We start from the raw sequence: 16476 nt of genomic DNA on the forward strand, positions 1-16476 counted from the left end.
TGCGGTGCTGTGCCAGCCCCTCCAGTGCCCTGCCTGCTGCTGAGAGCACCAGGCTGGAGAAAATGCATGCTGGAGAGGAGCCGAATGCCCAGGGCCTGCCAGCTGTGCTGAGGCATGAGGCTCCACCTGCGGTATGGTACAACCGTGGGGCTTTTCAGCCTGACCTGCTTTTCGCCCTGACCTGCCTCAGTGGGGGCTATCGAGTGGCAAGAGCAGACGTTTCCCAGTTGTGGAAAATGCCAGCGGCTGTCTGCCCGTGGGCATGGATTCAGCATGACTTGCTTTCAAAGAATGCTTGGGGACTCTTGGAGGCTGATGGTGAGTCAGGTGTGTGGGACAACTGTGGTGCAGGGGTCTGTGGCTGACGGGGGTGGGGGTGGGTCTCGCTTGGGAGCTGGATGGGGCTCCTCAAAAGTAGCACATGAGATGGTGGAAGAGCCCACCGGCTCTGGGAGGAGGAGCCAGTTCTCTGCCTGGAGTCCCCAGAGCAGATACTCACCCAGGAAGAGCAGCAATGCTGCCTCCATCAGCAAGGAAAACTATTTCTCCATGCGTCCAGCTCTGGCAGGGAAGATACAATAATTATCATCTTCATCCAGAGCCTAAAACAAGTAACGTGGCCAGCTAGGGGAAAAGTACTGAAATCAGGGGGGACTTGTCACTTGAGGACAACTCTGTATGGAGGAAAAAATAACTTTATGTTCGACCCAAAAGACCGTGATGCATCCTGGTGCTGGTGATGTCCCAGAGGCTGGAGCCATCAGCAGAAAGCCCCAAGAGGAAAGCGGCCTGGGAAAGGGGCTACGTGCAGCCGTCTGGCACCGGCTGAACGCGGTGGAGCTCAGCCAAGCCGAAGCACTGCACGCGGGAGCTGGCGTGCTGGCAGCCACCCTGAGAAACTGCGTTAACAAACACACACATCGCCTTGATAAATCACTTCTGTGCTTTCTTTGAAGGTGGGAACCAAAACAAGGGAGAAACAATTTTTCTCTGGGATTGCGAAGCCTGCCCGCAGAGGGATGCTGACCTTGCACTCACCGCAGCCTGGCCAGGGAGAGGCTACCCACGGTCCCACTCTCCTAGGCTTTGAGGACACACAAAGCAGGGAAACCTCCTGGCCCAGCATTAATATGGCTCTGGCAAACTATCTGGCTTTGTTTGCAGAGACTGTCCCCCGTCCTCAGCCCAGGTCTGCCCCTGCTGCTCTCTCTGCAGGGACTCGGCATGCAATGATGATTCTCCAGCAAGGCAGGTTTGGCTCCAGCAGGTTTTATCTCTAGAGGACGAGAGCAGCGCCGCGAATGGTACAAGATTTGGGGGGTCACAGAGCAGCAGTGAGATGATGGGCACAGCACCCAGGGCCGCACAGTGACAGTTGCAGCCAAGCATCATGCAAGGTGGCAGGGGAAGAGGGGCTTGCTGGCACCAGTGCTCTGCACTGAGCCCTCGAGACACCCCACCAGGCAAACACCATGGGAGGATGGAGCTTTACTAGGGCTCGTGGGGCAGCCGAAAGCCCCCGGGACCAGCCCCTACCCGCTCCGGGACAGCACCGCATCGTCCTCAGCTCCCCTCCCGCATGTAGGGCAGGTGACTAAAAGCAGCAGTTGGCTCAGGCAGTCAAGTCGCTAAATAAGGAATCAAGATATGCCATCATTAAATAAGAGGAATAAACTATTAAGGGATGATTAAGGGTCTGGGCTGTGCAGCTGGGCTCTAGCAACACCTCTTTTCTGCACCTGCACAGGGGCCAGACCCTGGACCAGCAATTTGGGGCAGGATTGTGCTGTTTTGGGAGGCAGGACCAGGCTCTGCCTGCTTTAAGGGGTTGGTGGCAAAGCTACAGGGTTACTGAGAACAGGGGGGACCCGGTGCTCCCCGAGCAGCATGTGGGGAGGGAGAGGACGCGGATGGGGGGCTACAGCTCAGGCTGGTGGGACTAGAAACCCTTCTCAATGCTGAGCGTGCGGCGGGTGACGTGCTCCATCTTCCCCGAGATGTACTCTGTCAGGCTGATCTGGTAGTTGGCGAGCATCTTCAGCATCAGCCGCAGGTTCAGCCACCACTGCTCCTGGGGCAACCTGTGCCTGCACAGGAGGGGACACGGCTCTCGAGTGGCCCTGAGGACAACCCAGGAAGGTCCCCCAGGACCTGGCAGGGCATGGGGACAGAGACTTACTCAAAATCAGTGACTTTCTTGAGCTCTGTCACAGGGCTGAAGGCCACCACCTTCTTCCTGAGCCCAATCACGCAGGCAGAGTCACCCGAGTTGGCAAACACACGCCCTGGGAGGGAGACACAGCCAACCATGACCACCTCAGCGGGGGCTGAGTGGCTGAGCCTGGAGCAGCAGGGGCTGCCCAGTGCCACCAGCCTCCCCCTACCCCACCATGGGACCCACAGCCTTCGGCTCACCCTTGCGGTAGACCTCCTGCAGCTTCTCCGACATCCACAGCACTGCCTTCACTCCCAGCTTGGTCCCATAGTTGCGGTCAAAGGGGGTTGGGGCTCCCCCCTGGGGACAAAGAAATGGCAATGTCAAGCCCACCCAGCTCCTGAGGACAGCGGTGGCCCATGTGGCCCTGTCCCCTGTACCTGCTGGAGGTGGCCCAGGACATTAATCCTGCAGTCAAAGATGCCTTTGCCCTCAGAGGAGTAGAGGTTGTAGAGGAACTCGGTGGTGTAGTGCTCGTGGCACTTCTCATTGCTGGGGGAACAGAGGGAAGGGATTGGGGGGCTGCTCCTTAATCTGGCAGCCCCAGGGGGTCCCTCCAAGCTCCCCTAAACACCTTTTTTTTGCTGTTTTGTTCTCCCTGAGGCCCAGAGCCCCAGCCCATCTCCCCAGCAGGACCCTGGGGCTGGGGTGGGGATGGCAGTGGAGGCATCCAGTACAGGATTGTCCCCCTGGCCGTGTGGCATCCTCGGGCAGGATGCTGTGCGCCCACCGCGCTGAACCTCACTACGCCCAGGGACCCTCTCCAGCTACAGGAAGGGCTCAGCTCCGGCGTTGGTCTCCACCGTGGGGCTGGGTTTTTCGGCAAATGTCCCCAAGGGTCCCCAACTCACCGCAGCACCAGCCCTCTCTGGATATCTGTCTTCATTTTGTCAGTCAAGTGCTCCACGTTGGCCTGCAAGATGAATGCCAGGATGGTGTCAGCCATCCTGGGTCACTCTGGTCTTCTCATTCGGACCCAAGTGCCACTAATGTCAACCCAGCGGCTTCATGGGGCTTGGCCATGCTCCTCCAAATCCTGCCCTGCCCCAGAGCCCTCTCTTTCCTGGTTTTCCTTCTTATTTTACCCAAACGATGCTGCCAGAAAGCGGCCCCCTGACCTCCTCACCTTCAGGTCGTGGATGGTGAAGGGATCTTCGTAGACGTAGGCAGCATCGGCGCCCACCGCGATGCCGGTGACGGTTGACAGGTACCCGCAGTAGCCCCCCATTGTCTCCACAATGAAGACACGGCGCTTGGTGCCTGAGGCCGACTGCTTGATGCGGTCACAACTCTGTGCCGGGAGAAGTGTGTGGGGGTGTCACATCAGGAAAACCCATCTTTGCTGCCTGGGACAGGATGCTGGTTCATTCCCGCATGTCATCACAACACATGATGGGACCTGGTGGAGCAGGACGGCCCCATAAGCTGCCCCCTGCCCTGTCCCTCACCTCCATGGCCGCATTAACGGCTGTGTCCGAGCCCAGGCTGAAGTCGGTCCCGGGCACGTTGTTGCTGATGGTGGCAGGGATGACACACATGATGATGCAGAGCTCCTCGTACTGCCCGCGGGCCTCCACCAGCTGCAGCACCCCCTCGTACGCCTGCAAGCAGCCGAGAGCTGGGGAGGTGCTGGCCCTGGGGCCGGATCCGCATCCCAAAAGGGATGGTCCAGGGTGCCTGCACCGCCTGGGATGCTGACAGCCCACCCCCGCCCCCACTGAAACAGGGCTGAGGATTCCCCCGCACCTCAAACCCCCCGATGACCAGCAGCCCTTGGATGTTGAATTTCCGCACGTTCTCCACAATCTTTTCCATGCAAGTCTTGGGCAGTGTCCTGTGGCGGGGAGGAGAGGGGAGACCATAGGGTGAGGATAGGGGGTCCCCATAATCCCCAGGGACAGCGGTGTCCCCTCTGCTATATCCCCCGGTCCCCCCAGCTCTGTGCTTACCGCTTGGTGCCCAGCATGGACCCACCACGTCCCAGCCAACCTGCCACGTCGTGCCAGCCCACTTCACGGATCTGCAAGCAGCGGTGCTCAGTTTTGGGGTGGGGGAGCACCCTACCATCCCCCTCCAAGCCCAAACCTGTCCCCCTGGGAAACCCATGGCACCCAGGCTCGCCATTCCCCTTACCTGCCCCTTGGACAAGCCCTCGAAGCCGTCGCTCACCACGTAGATGGTGTGTCCCTGGCAGATACCGATCCGCACGGCTGACCTGATGGCGGCATTCATGCCAGCGGCAGGGGCACCCACATTCAGGATGGCCAGGCTGAAGGGGCTCTGTGGGGACAGGGACAGGGGTGGCATGTCGATGTGTGTCCCCAAGGTGGGGACATACCCCTGCCAGGCCCCATCCCTCCTCACCTTCTCCTGCGCTGGCTTCTGGTGTGCCAGCAGCTTGTAGATGTTCCAGTTGTTCTCAAAGCTCCTGCAAGGACAAGGCAGCGTGGCCCTGAGGCACACCTAGACTCTGGGGCATGGGGAGGCACCCTCCCCGGCTGCAGAAGCCACTCGTTTCCCCCCAGGGAGAAGCCCCCATCCCAGCATGTCCTTTTGGCCACCCCATAGGGATGTCTCCCCCATCCCGGTCCCCTGTCCTCACCTTCCACGGAGCTGGATGGCCTCCTCAAACCTCTTCTCATCCATGGCCTTCTGCACATCCTTTGTCTTGTGGGGGGAAAAGATGCAGCACCGTGATGCCTGCGCTTGCAGGGAGGAGAGCAGGACCCCCACCCAGCAGGCTGGCGTGTCTGATCCCTCCCGGTACTCACCACCTGGACGCATTCCATGAGCGGCAGCCGCACTGACTGGTTCCCCGAGAGGCTCACCACGCAGGCGGGGGTGTCCGGCGTGGCCTCCAGCAGCGCCATCACTGCCTCCATCCCCATCTTGCTGCTCTGCAAAGGGAAAGGGGCACCCGCCACCCCCTGACACCAGGGCCACCCGTGCCAGCCAGGTGGGATGCTCCCACAGGCTTGGAAACCGTTTGCCTGCTTGCACGCCTGATTTATGGCCAGAGAGCTGCTAGTTTTATTTAAAAACCCATGAAATTTGCAGCAAATGAGGGGAAACGGGCACATCGCTCTGCCCGGCACAGTGGGGCTGAGCCTGCAGAGACTGTCTGAGCCTCATCCCAGCTGGCAAGTCCTTTGCAACAGGCAGAGGGAAGGCAGGAGTGAGGTTCCCTAGCTGCCTGCTCCTTTCTGTAGAGTGTCCCCCCCGTGTCCCCCTCAAGACCTACCAGCACGCGGTCAAAGGCTGACGGGGTCCCTCCACGCTGCACGTGGCCGAGGACGGTGACCCGTGTGTCGAAGCCCAAGCGTTGCACCACCAGCTGCGGAGCAAAGAGGACGTCACGCCGGGGACCCGCTGGTCACTGCGCATGCCAGAGCAGGTGCTGGAGCGGGTGCCGGAGCAGGCACTTACGTCCTTCACGTAGTTGGAGGAGATGGGTTTGCCACTGCGGTCGATGGCACCCTCAGCGATGATAATGATGTTGAGCCGTGACCCTCTACTGCGCGTCTGGCACGAGGGGAGGAAAACAGCTGCCACAGCTTAGCCAAAACTCACCGGCAGCCAAGCCCGAGCATCCTTCCTCCCCCACGCCCCCACCATCAGTTACTGCCTGGGGGGTGGCTCAGGTTCTGGGTGGCCGAGCCCCCGAGCCAGCACTGGCCCTGGCATGCGAGGGCTGAATTTGCGCTCGGCTGAGTGCCCCGTTTCACAGGGACAATGGTGGGAGCTCCCGAAGCTTCGCAGGGGCCGGGCACCGGCTGCAGGGCTCAGCCTGGATCCCTGTGGGGACTCTCTGGAGAAAAAGAGGGATGAGACCGTAGGAACCCCCCTGCTCACCTCCCCAAGCCTCTCACACATGAGGTCCTCCCAGCCGTCCTCTGGAGGGGATTCGGGGATGAAGAGCCAGTCGGCACCTGAGGCCAAGCCGGATACCAGTGCCAGGTACCTGGGGGGACAGAGCGGTGGCAGCACCGGCACCGGCCCGGCCCTGAAACGCAGCATCTCATCCTGCCAATGGGATTCCCCACCCATGGGGGCTTACCCGCAGTGGCGGCCCATCACCTCCAGCACAAACGTCCGCTGGTGGCTGCAAGGACATGGGTGGGAGAAGGAGGGTGGGTGCAATGCCCCGGGGTGGGCCAGCACCCAGCACCCAGCACCCAGCCTGCTCACCTCTGTGCCGTGGTGGTGATGGCGTCAATCACCTCCATGATGCGGTGCAGTGCTGAGTCGGTGCCGATGGTCATGTCAGTGCCGCAGAAGTCATTGTCGATGGAGCCCACCAGCCCTACGATGTTCAGGTGGCAGTTCTCCCGCGCCACCTCCTCGCTGATCTGCCCTGCGGGGGGGACAGCCATGCCACTGGTTATTTTAGGGTGCTCCCAGCCCCCCCCAGCATCGGGCTGGATCCTGCAGTGCAGCAGAGGAGCCCAACCCTCCCTGGGGGTCATAGTGATGGGGTGGACCTCTGGACCTCAACACCCCTTGAATGCTTCCACTCTACCCACGCAGAGGTTTTGGGGAGGGGGGGTTCACACACCATCCCGGACCAGCTCCTCCAGCAGCCCACCCCACTCGGAGCGGAAGATGTCGGCACCCGTCAGGCTGCCGTCCCCACCGATGACGCAGAGGTTGGTGATGCCATGCTCCACCAGGTTATGGGCGGCCCGCAGCCGGCCCGCACGGGTGGTGAAGGCTTTGCAGCGGGCACTGCCGATCACCGTCCCACCCTGGACAGATAAGGGGGGGACATTGATCATCATGCAGATTTGGGGGGTGGGATTTGAGGGTCCCACAGCCCCACCGGTGAGCCTCACCAGCTGGATGATGTTGGAGACGCTGAGCCAGTTGGCTTGCTTGATGTTGTCTCCCCCCTCCACCAGCCCCTCGTAGCCCTGCGGAGAGGCGGGGGGCGGAGGTGAGGGGTATCCCGGCACAGGGGGGGCGGTTCCCCCCCACCCATGGCAGGGAGCGGGAGGGTACCCCAACCTCATAGATAAGGAAGACCTTGGCTCCCACATATATCCCCATGCGGGTGACGGCACGGACGGCAGCATTCATCCCTGGAAAGGCAAGACGTGAGCTGGGGCGGCCCCAAGGGACCCTGCACAGGGTGGGTGCCCCATAGGGGACTGGATCCTATAGGTGACCCTGAAGCGTCCTCTCGAGTGGGGGGGGAGGGGGAGCCACGCAGGCAGAGACTGGGGGAACTCAGTGCACGGGTGGGAGCTGCAGATGAGCAACTGCCCGAGAGCAAGACCTATTAGAAATAGCTGCTTATCCCTGGGTGGGGGGAGCCCACCACGGGGGTTCCCCCGTGGGGCCCGTGACCTCCCTCGGAGGGTGCTCCGGGGGTGATGGGGACAGGGAAGCGCCGCGGGTGGGACGCATCGACCCTTCCCCCACGGGGGGAACACGGGAGGGGAGTGTTCCCCCTCCCCGCTCCCCCGCCCCGGGAGCCCGGGGAGGAGCGTGGGCCGCGTCCCCGCGGGGCCGGGCGGACACGGACACGCAGCCCCCACGGGGCGGGACCGGGGCCGAGCTCCCCCCCTCCTCCTCCTCCTCCACCCGCCGGGCCCCACCTTGCGCGTCGCCGCCGCTGGTGAGGACGGCGATGGCCATGCCGGCCCCCGCCATCCGCAGCCGTTCCAGCTCCGCCGCCGCCATCGCTGCGCTCCCGGCACCGGCGCCTCTGGCCACGCCCCCTCGGAGACACGCCCCTCCTGTGGGCACGCCCCCTCCCGGTGAGGCCACGCCCATCGCCCCTTGGCCACGCCCTTGGCCCACGCTGTGCCAGCGGGACGAGAGGGATGTTTTCATATCAATTTTATATTTTTTAAATTTTAATCTATAATTATTTTACGTATCATTAAAAAGCAAACATACGGAGTGAGGCCAGGCAGGGTTTTCTCAGTCCCCACTCCCCTGCCCAGTCCATTATGGGGGCTACGGCGATGCCGCATCCCGAGGGTCGCATCCCTCCGAGGATGGGGGTCCTGTCGCACCAGTGCTTGCAGGGACCACCGGCACTGGACGGCCTCCCCGGGCCCCGACGGGTGCAGCGTGGTGCTGCAAGTCTGCTCCCCTCCATCCCTCCCTCCCTTCTCCTCCTGGAGCGGTCCCCCACCACTGTGTCCCCTCTGGCCTCCCGCATCACCCGGGGGGAGCAGGGACGGGGTCCCTGCCCAGCCAAGGGATGGGGAAACTGAGGCTGGCGCTGGCTACTCTCTCCCCCGTCGGCTGGAGCGGTGCCTCATCCCACATCACCATCCTCGGGCGCTGCAGGGCCGGGCACCCCCGGCACGTCCGGCAGGGAAGGGGTGCGGGTGGCTTGGGCTAAGGAAATGGGAGAGACCTGGCCGGACTCCCGATCTCCTCCTCCCGCAGCCCCACCTCCCCGGTCCCGCTTAACTTCCCGCCAGGCCAGCCGTGGGGCCACCATTCCCGTCCCCATCCCTGTCCCCACGATGCTCCGGTTGCTGCTGCTCTGCGGGGCCCTGGGCTGCGGGGCAGACCGGGCGGGTAAGGCAAAGGACACGGTGGCAGTGGGGCAGGCAAAACTTGGCATGGGGGGACACGGCTTACGGGGAGGGGATGGGGTGGTGGGTGATGTCCAGCATCTCTCGCAGCCCCACTCACCTTCACCATGCTGCAATGGACCCGCGTCTCCAAGGGCAGCTCCGTCTTCTGGGGGAATGCCAGCCTGGATGGGCAGCTCAGCCATCTCCTGGAGGGGCTTAATGTCACCCAGGTGCTGCCACTGGAGCCTCCGGACACCTGGGCCAGGCGGCAGCAGGACGTGACCACCTACCTGCTCTACTTCAGCCAGCTGGTAAAGCTCTTCAGCAAGGAGAGGCCCATCAACTGTGAGTGGTACCCTGGGGGGGGCACGGGGACGGGGACACATGGCCCGGTGAGGGACAGGTCCCACTGGGGAAGGGGAGCCCCCCCTGCACCACCTGGGCATGGGGACGGCTCTCCAGGGACAGCTGGGCAAAGGGATGGGGACATGGTCATGTGCAAAACCTCGCTCTGGGCAAAAGGAGCCCTTCTGTGGAGCTGGGAATTTCTTACTCGGAGCCCACCCCAGGAACAGGGTGATGCTCAACCTCCTGCTGCCCCTCAGGGAGCAGGGCTGAGAGCTGCAGCCTAGGGGGACGGTGAGGTGTAGGCACCCTTCCTGCACCCCACCTGCATCCTGCCTTCACCCTGCTTGCACCCTGCCTGCATCAATATATATTGCTCCTAACTGAGTCCTGTCTGCATCAAAAAGCTGGTAGTAATGTTGTACGAAGCTGGAACCAATCTGCTCCCAGATAGGCTCTTGCACCCCGCCTGTACCCCGTAGCCTTCGTGAGAGGCGTGGGACAATGATGGTGCCGGTTTTGTGTTCCTGCCTGCATTGTTCCACAAGCCCACGTTACCTCCAATGTTCCTGCGCAGGGTGTGTTTTACCTTTGTTTTCTTTGTTACCCCCAAACCAGTTTTGCCCCAGCTCTGCATTTCTTTACCTGGCCCTTGGGGAGCCCTTTCTCATCTCGGGATCTCCGGTGTAAGCCCCACACCTCCCCTCGCCCCACACTCCCTGTGCCGCATCCTTCTGCGAGAGCGATGAATAGCCCACTCTGCGCCAAAAAACCTCCCATCTCTATAAAACTGAAGCTGTGCTGTATGCAGATAAGGAAGGGAAAAATAAACACGGCTGCCCGGCCATTGGAAAAGTTGCCGCTGCAGCTAAACGGAGCAAAAACAAAGCTGTGGGTGCATCAGGCAGCGCAAGGGTGAAGCCTTGTAAACTCAATGCACAGCTTGATGCTGGTGATGCCAATGGGCTGCCAAGGGTGGGAATGTGTTGACCCTGACCCCATCCCTCTGTCCCTGCAGACACCCAGAGCCTGTGCTGCCACCTGGGCTGCCGCCTCTTCCCCAATGGCATGGCCGACAGCTTCTATGAGGTGACCCTTAACGGGACAGCTTTCCTTAGCTTCCATGTCCCCAACGCCACCTGGGAGCAGCGCTGGCCTGGCAGGGATGCGGTGGCCACCTTTGCTGAGAGGGAGCTGATGAAGTACCCCAAGACCACCCAGGACCTCCAGCATTTCCTCAACACCACTTGTGTTGACATCCTGCGGGCTCAGAGCAACTGGATGGGTCTGTGCCAGGGCCTGGGGGGGAGTTACACAGTGGCGTGGTGGGGGTGACCCCAGTCATCACTTCTGTCCTTCTCGCCTCTTGCAGAAAAACAGAGCAGCCGATCGCATGCCCCGCTGGTGCTAGGCTCGATCCTGGGGACCTTCGCCTTGCTGGGCGTGGCCGTGGGGATCTTCTGGTGCACAGGAGGGAGCTGCTAGTGGAGCTGGCAGCCATCCCACAGGAGGCAGGGGATGGACCCATCATCACCAGGCAGAGGCAGGGACTGAGCCTGTGTCCTGCACGGGATGTATCTCGCCAGCGCCACAGGCTTTGCTCCCAAAGGACACTGGTGGCTTCCCTGCCTGGTCCCAGCTGGGTGGACCCTCCCAGAAGCAGCACGATGCCCCAGGAACAGTCCCCACGCCGGGCTGCCATGGTGCATTGAGACTTAATGCAGAAACACACTTGGCACAGATGGAAAAATTGGGGAAGGGGGAAGTGGCAGGAGAAACAGCCAAGAAAGGGTTAAAAGGCTAGCATTGAAACCTCATGTATCCCTGTTCCAGTGGGGATAAATGCCCAGGAGGGACCTTTGTAGCACTGCTTCGAGATGTCAAGATGTTGTGTAATAAAACCGCCCATCAGCTCTCACAGCACATTTGGTTGCTCTCATTTTCCCCCAGAAGCTCTGACATGGGGCTGCAGACCCATCATGGGGGGCAGGCAGGGGGAGGGGGCCATGGTTGCCAGTGCTGGGTGGGCTTGTTGGTGTTGCCAGCCTTTGTGTCAGACCCCAGGCTGTGCACCAAGTTTGCAAGGAGAGAGCCTCTCTCTGGAGAGAGGCTGGTGGGGTTTGTGCTTCCTGAGTTTACTTCTATCTGCCTGCAGCTTTGGTTTGACTGAATTAAGTGATTTTTCCAACAGCCAAGTAACAATGCTTCATTTATTTTTAATTTCCTCATCTTTGTATGAGACACTGAAGTTGAGTACAGACAGCTGTATATAGGATAGTTTTTCTGAGGAGATTAATGTGTTCACCACTCTGCCATAAGGATGCTGCCCAGAGGGATACGGGAGCATAGGGACACTGGGTAAGGGGCAGGGCAGGCATGGGGCAATGCACTGGGGACCCCAAGGAGAGAAACTGCTCCCCAGGAACCAGCTAAAGAAATGCAGAGCTGTATTACTAGTACTGTACAACAGCATTCATTGCTTTATTTTTCTTTTCTGCAATCTAGATCTGAGCTAAAACCTGCTCTTTTGACTGTTTAGACTTTTATTATATTAATAATAAATTCTTCTCTGCGTTTCCCTTTCACGCATAGCAAGATTTCGAGCATGACACCCCTCTCCTGCTTGTCTCCGCTGGCCCAGGGGCAGGAAGGGCTGGGGATGAGCCAGGAGCTAGCTGGGGCTGCCGAAAGAGGGGACAGCACAGGAGGAAGGAGCTTTCCTGGATTAACTTCCAGCTCATTCCTTTCTAAATACCCTTTCCTGCAGCTCCAAGCAAGAAAGAAAGGGTGGGCAGGGGGGAAGAAAGGAAAAGAGATGCAGGACAGAAAGGGGAGAGGAAGATGCCATAGTGGTTATCCTTAAGGAGGCATGGAGGAGGAGGTCTCCAAAGACCACATCTCATCACCCTGGCCACTGGCCACCCCCTGAGCAGCCCCCGCCTCCACCAGGCTCCTGGGGCAGAGGCCAGGGTGCTCCCCACCCTTCAGCAGGCTCCTTTGCAAAAGGGAAAGGGCAGCCAAGAGGCCGGATGATCCAAAACAACGAGGCACATGAACATCATTGCTCAGCCTCTAAAGAAGCACCCTTGGCAGGAGCTCTGCTGCAGGCTGAGCACTGCATGTCCCCACTGCAGGCACCAAGGGGACATAAGGCTGATACTGAAGGTCAAACACAGTAGGTTTGCTCCCCACGAAGAGATAAAACCCACTTGTAGCCAGCTTCCAGGGGGGAGAAACAGCTGCATTCACAGCTTTGCTTTGGTGTTCAGACTTGGGGCATCTCTGCTGCCTACACATGAAGGCAGATGTTGCACTGTGGTCCCAAGATCCAGAGTGATTCTCATGCCAAGTCCCGCCCTGGGCTGCACTGCCTGTGACTGGGAGGGCAGAGTGTGGATCCCACAAGGAGAGCAGTGCCCCAAGGCTGCGATGGTGCACTTGGACATGGGCTGGCAGCAGGGAGGGCACCCAGGAGAGATCCAGGCTGGAGAAAGTGGGGAGGTCTGGAACAACAGGGCTTATTTTGCTTTTTCCTTCTGAAACGCATCATCTGTTGGACAGAGGAGGAAGTCTCTGCTTCAAACAACTCTGGAAAAGCCTTTTTCCTGACCCTGGGCCCCCCGTGCGTGTTGGTCACAGCAGGAGAGTGCTCTGAAAAAGAGCCAACTTTGCTGCTGGTCTCTTGAGTCTCCACCAGTGATCACAAGGGGATGGGGCAGTACCCAGCAGCAGAGATCCCCCTAAAACTGCAGGATCCCAAAAAATAGCCTCATCCCAAACCATGCCTGCAGGCAATTAAGCCAAAGCTGCCACCTCCCTGGTGGTGACCAGCACCTGTACCTGACATGGCAATGGTAGCCAAGGGGTTATGGCAATAGCATCCACCCCCCGCCCCAGCACACTGCAGCCCCAAAATTTCTCTTCCTCATTCCAAAACCCCCAAACTGCCTCATCATGGGGCCACCAACACCTGCCTAAGTGTAGCACACTGGGGACACATGGCACCTCCCAACCACTGCTCCAACATGTACCATTTCTCCAGCAGCTAGTAGCCACATCCATGGCTGATTCTCTCCACAATTTGGCCATTCTTCTGCCCTTGATTACAGCTTTGGACAGGTGCCAACACTTAACCACATATCCTGTCAACTGAGGGTTGTTTGTAATTTGCTCCTCAGTTTGTTTCACTTTCTGCAAGAGGGTGAACCAAGCCACCCGCAGACCTAAGAGGCTTTAACCAACCCCCCTATGCAGCTTCTCCCCCAGAGCAAACCATCCTGGTCATCTGCACCAATTGCCACGTGAGGCTTTACTTTCCACGTGCTTCCTGGTTTCCATCACTCAGCTCTGCTAGCGCTGGTTTGGATAACAGTTGAGATAAGACGCCCTTGTTGTTCCAGTGAGTAAGATGACGACAATGTGCTAGGAACCAGCCTGCCCCTGCACCCATGTCCCATGGGTGCTTCAAGATGGGGTGGGCAGGTTCCCCTCCTGCCTAACAGGGGAACGCAGTTCCCCACTGCCTTTTGGGCATCAGCTCCTGCTGCAAGGTCAGCATCCCTAGCTGTGTCCTTTAGGAGCCTCCAGCCACTCACACAGCACCCTTGGCTCCATGCCACACCTGGCAGCTGCAGTGCCCTGCCTATCTCCAGGGGCAAAGGGCCTTGAAAACACAGTGATAGGCTCCAATGCCTGCTTGGGTAGGGTGGGGAAGGCAGCAGCTGGGAAAAAAAGTTGGGCTGATAGTATCAGTGCTTATCATGAAAATGGGTAGTACCAGATTTAAGTCTCCGGGGACAGGAAGAAGGGATTATCCTTATAAACACCCCTTACACACTCACTGCCTGTGGTGCTGTCATTGCTTTTCTGGACTAAACAAGCTCTGTTCTTCTGAATTCCCCTGCAGGTCACATTGTCACAGCCCCAGATGTTTTCATTTCCAGCACTGCCAGTTTTCAAACATCCTCTTTAACCCAGGGGCTGCACTGGGGCAAGGGGATTTGCAAGACATGCAGCCTCCAGCCAGCCCTCCCTGACCAAGGGATGCTTTTTGGGCAACATAATTTTGGGAGTAGAAGCCAGTTCGGTGTCTGCTTTCTAGTAGCCTCCTGCTGCTGCACAAGAATGGGCAGATCTCTGGAAATACTTAACAGCAGAGGAAAGGGCTGTGCTGGTGAGTCCCTCCTCATAGGGTATATGGGTGCCCAGGATCCATCACTGCGCTCTTCCCTTTCCTCTCACCTCCCAGGTCAGTGTGCCTGACTGAGCCAGAGGAAACAGGAGGAGAAAGCTGGCTGCTGGCCACAGTCAACACTTTGCAGGGCTACATGGCAGTGAGGATGAAGGGAGGCTTCTGAGTAGCAGGATACCAACAGTCCCACCACACCTCCCACCCTGTCCCAACTGGGCTGTCACCTCCCTGGGGACTGCTTTGGTCTGAGCAAGCCATGCCTTGCAAGATGCTCCACCACTGCTCCTGCAATGCTGCTCATCAGCCCAATGGCACAGGAGCAGAGATGGGGGCTGCTATCTAGAAATCACATTAAAGACTCCAGCAAGGAATCATCACTTCACCTTCCCTTCCTAGCCAGAGGCTCCTATAGTCTTCAGATACCTGAGCAGATGTATTCAGGAACATTGCAAATCTATGTGTCTTCAGAGCAATCTTCCCCTGGCACCAGTCACGTCTCCCCTCCTATCTCCACTACCTGTCTCTCAGAAGCAGAAAAGTTTAGATACAGATAAGTACTATAAAATAACAAGCTCTTCAGAAAAAAAAACAAGCCTGCCTGCACTGTACTTGCAGAGAAGTTTCCATGGAGAAGAAACGTCTGTTTAGGAACACTTTCACCCCTTACCCAGACTCAGGGAGGAGGGGATGCTCTATGCAAGCAGTGCCACTTGCTGTGGCAAGAAATAAGACAGTAGTGGCCCTCTGCATGGCTGAAGCCATCAGGAACAAACCAACGCCCTTAGGCCAGACTAATCCCTGGGACCCAGGTACCTAATGCTGAAGCTCCTGTGCACAGCCCCAAAACTTCAACATCTGGTCTGGGATGGGCAACACTGCTTTAGATGCAGCAAGCCCAGACAGTGGAGGAACAGGAGAAGTAGACAAGGCTGCTAGGGCACAATGCTTTCTGGAAAAGCAGATCTGAACCCTGTTTTCACCCCCACCATCTACCTGCTATGGAATCCGCACTCCATCTCCTCCTTCACCCCTCCTGGGATGGATCCCACCAAAGAGTGGTAACATAGTGCTGACAGAGGCGATGATATCTTAAAAGTGAGCCTGTGGTGAGGATCCTGGAGAAACACACACAGCCTCTGGGGGTGATGATCAAAACCATTCACTTCAGAAATAAATCAGGATCCCATTTTAGCCAGGCAAGGACCATGTGCTTGTTTAAACACTCACTTCTCAAAATAGCAAGGACTTATGGAAATGTGTTTCAAGGACAAGTGTTTTGCTAGAAGAATTGAACAACATGCCTGTATCTAAACCCTCAACAACCCTTGACTTCTGCAAGGATTTAGGGTAAAAGGGGACCAGGAAGTTTTTTATTTTGATCCAAATTTTTTTTATGTGATCCAATTTGGGAACAACAGTATTGCTTAGAAGGGACTGGAAATTACAACTGTGCATTACTGGATTCCCAGCTCAGAGGTTTGCACCTTCAAGATACTTGCTTGGTCCCAAACCAAGAAGAGGCAATGTGAACATCTAAGCCTCCTAAGAAGCATTTATACGAGATAAAGGAGTCCATGCACGCTATGACTCACTCACACCAGCTAAATGTTACTGAAATAGGGGGCACAGGATGTCACAGACACTGAATAGCTTCCACATCCCCCTGGCCAGACACCCTGAGGCCCTTGGAGGACAGATACCTCCCCACGATCCTAGAAGGAGCACAACTTTCCTCAGGCAAGCGGACCAAAACCAAAACAAGTGGAAGTGTTTGAACCAGAGCCTGGCAAGCACTAGTGTTCACTGCTGCCTGTGGAGAAAACAGGAACCCTGGAAGCTTTGTCTGAAGGTGGGAAAGGCAGAAGACCTCAACTCTGCATACACCACACAGCAGGGGGAAAAAGGAAGATGGAAGGAAGCAGGGTTACTTGGTATGATTTGGGGCTTTCTTTTCTGTTTTTCTTCACCTTTGTAAAAGCTGGGGCTTTGCAGCTATTGTTGCTGTTCTACATAGCACCGGCCTCTCAGAGGAGTACAGACCCACAATGAAAAAACCCAAAAAAACACAGGAAGGAAGAGAATTAGCAGGGAAAGGAAAAGCAGCAGCAGAAACAAGTACTCATGCCTGAAATAAATGCACCGCCTGCTGCTAGGGGTGCAGGTAGGAAAGGTTACACCACCTTCTCCTG

The 16476-nt window shown here is 58.2% G+C and overlaps 2 protein-coding genes across 4 annotated transcripts; one reads left to right on the forward strand and one right to left on the reverse strand.

Annotated features, from left to right (window-relative positions):
* Nucleotides 1-761: 761 nt before the first annotated feature.
* On the reverse strand, nucleotides 762-7941 carry PFKL (phosphofructokinase, liver type). Of its 3 annotated transcripts, XM_072867882.1 has the most exons (22): nucleotides 7813-7941; nucleotides 7220-7293; nucleotides 7048-7125; nucleotides 6771-6960; nucleotides 6404-6569; nucleotides 6273-6317; nucleotides 6068-6176; nucleotides 5642-5737; nucleotides 5457-5549; nucleotides 4987-5112; nucleotides 4818-4882; nucleotides 4580-4643; nucleotides 4349-4495; nucleotides 4165-4235; nucleotides 3962-4049; nucleotides 3664-3816; nucleotides 3342-3506; nucleotides 3067-3128; nucleotides 2596-2707; nucleotides 2416-2515; nucleotides 2180-2285; nucleotides 762-2087 (listed from the first exon to the last, which is right to left on the reverse strand). In XM_072867882.1, the coding sequence occupies exons 1-22, from the start codon at nucleotides 7895-7897 to the stop codon at nucleotides 1940-1942; spliced, it is 2343 nt and encodes a 780-aa protein (XP_072723983.1). In that variant the 5' UTR covers nucleotides 7898-7941; the 3' UTR covers nucleotides 762-1939. The 3 variants fall into 3 exon arrangements, with proteins under 3 accessions (XP_072723983.1, XP_072723984.1, XP_072723985.1); XM_072867883.1 differs by lacking the exons at nucleotides 6771-6960; nucleotides 7048-7125; nucleotides 7220-7293 and having other exon boundaries at nucleotides 7813-7925; XM_072867884.1 differs by lacking the exons at nucleotides 6771-6960; nucleotides 7220-7293; nucleotides 7813-7941 and having other exon boundaries at nucleotides 763-2087; nucleotides 7048-7100.
* Nucleotides 7942-8606: 665 nt separating this feature from the next.
* Nucleotides 8607-11004, forward strand: PROCR (protein C receptor). The gene is made up of 4 exons (XM_072869064.1): nucleotides 8607-8752; nucleotides 8860-9096; nucleotides 10115-10381; nucleotides 10469-11004. Exons 1-4 carry the CDS (start codon nucleotides 8698-8700, stop codon nucleotides 10579-10581), a joined length of 672 nt encoding a protein of 223 aa, XP_072725165.1. The 5' UTR covers nucleotides 8607-8697; the 3' UTR covers nucleotides 10582-11004.
* Nucleotides 11005-16476: the final 5472 nt, after the last annotated feature.

Source organism: Ciconia boyciana, chromosome 7 (assembly GCF_034638445.1).
Source record: "Ciconia boyciana chromosome 7, ASM3463844v1, whole genome shotgun sequence".
Taxonomy (NCBI): domain Eukaryota; kingdom Metazoa; phylum Chordata; class Aves; order Ciconiiformes; family Ciconiidae; genus Ciconia; species Ciconia boyciana.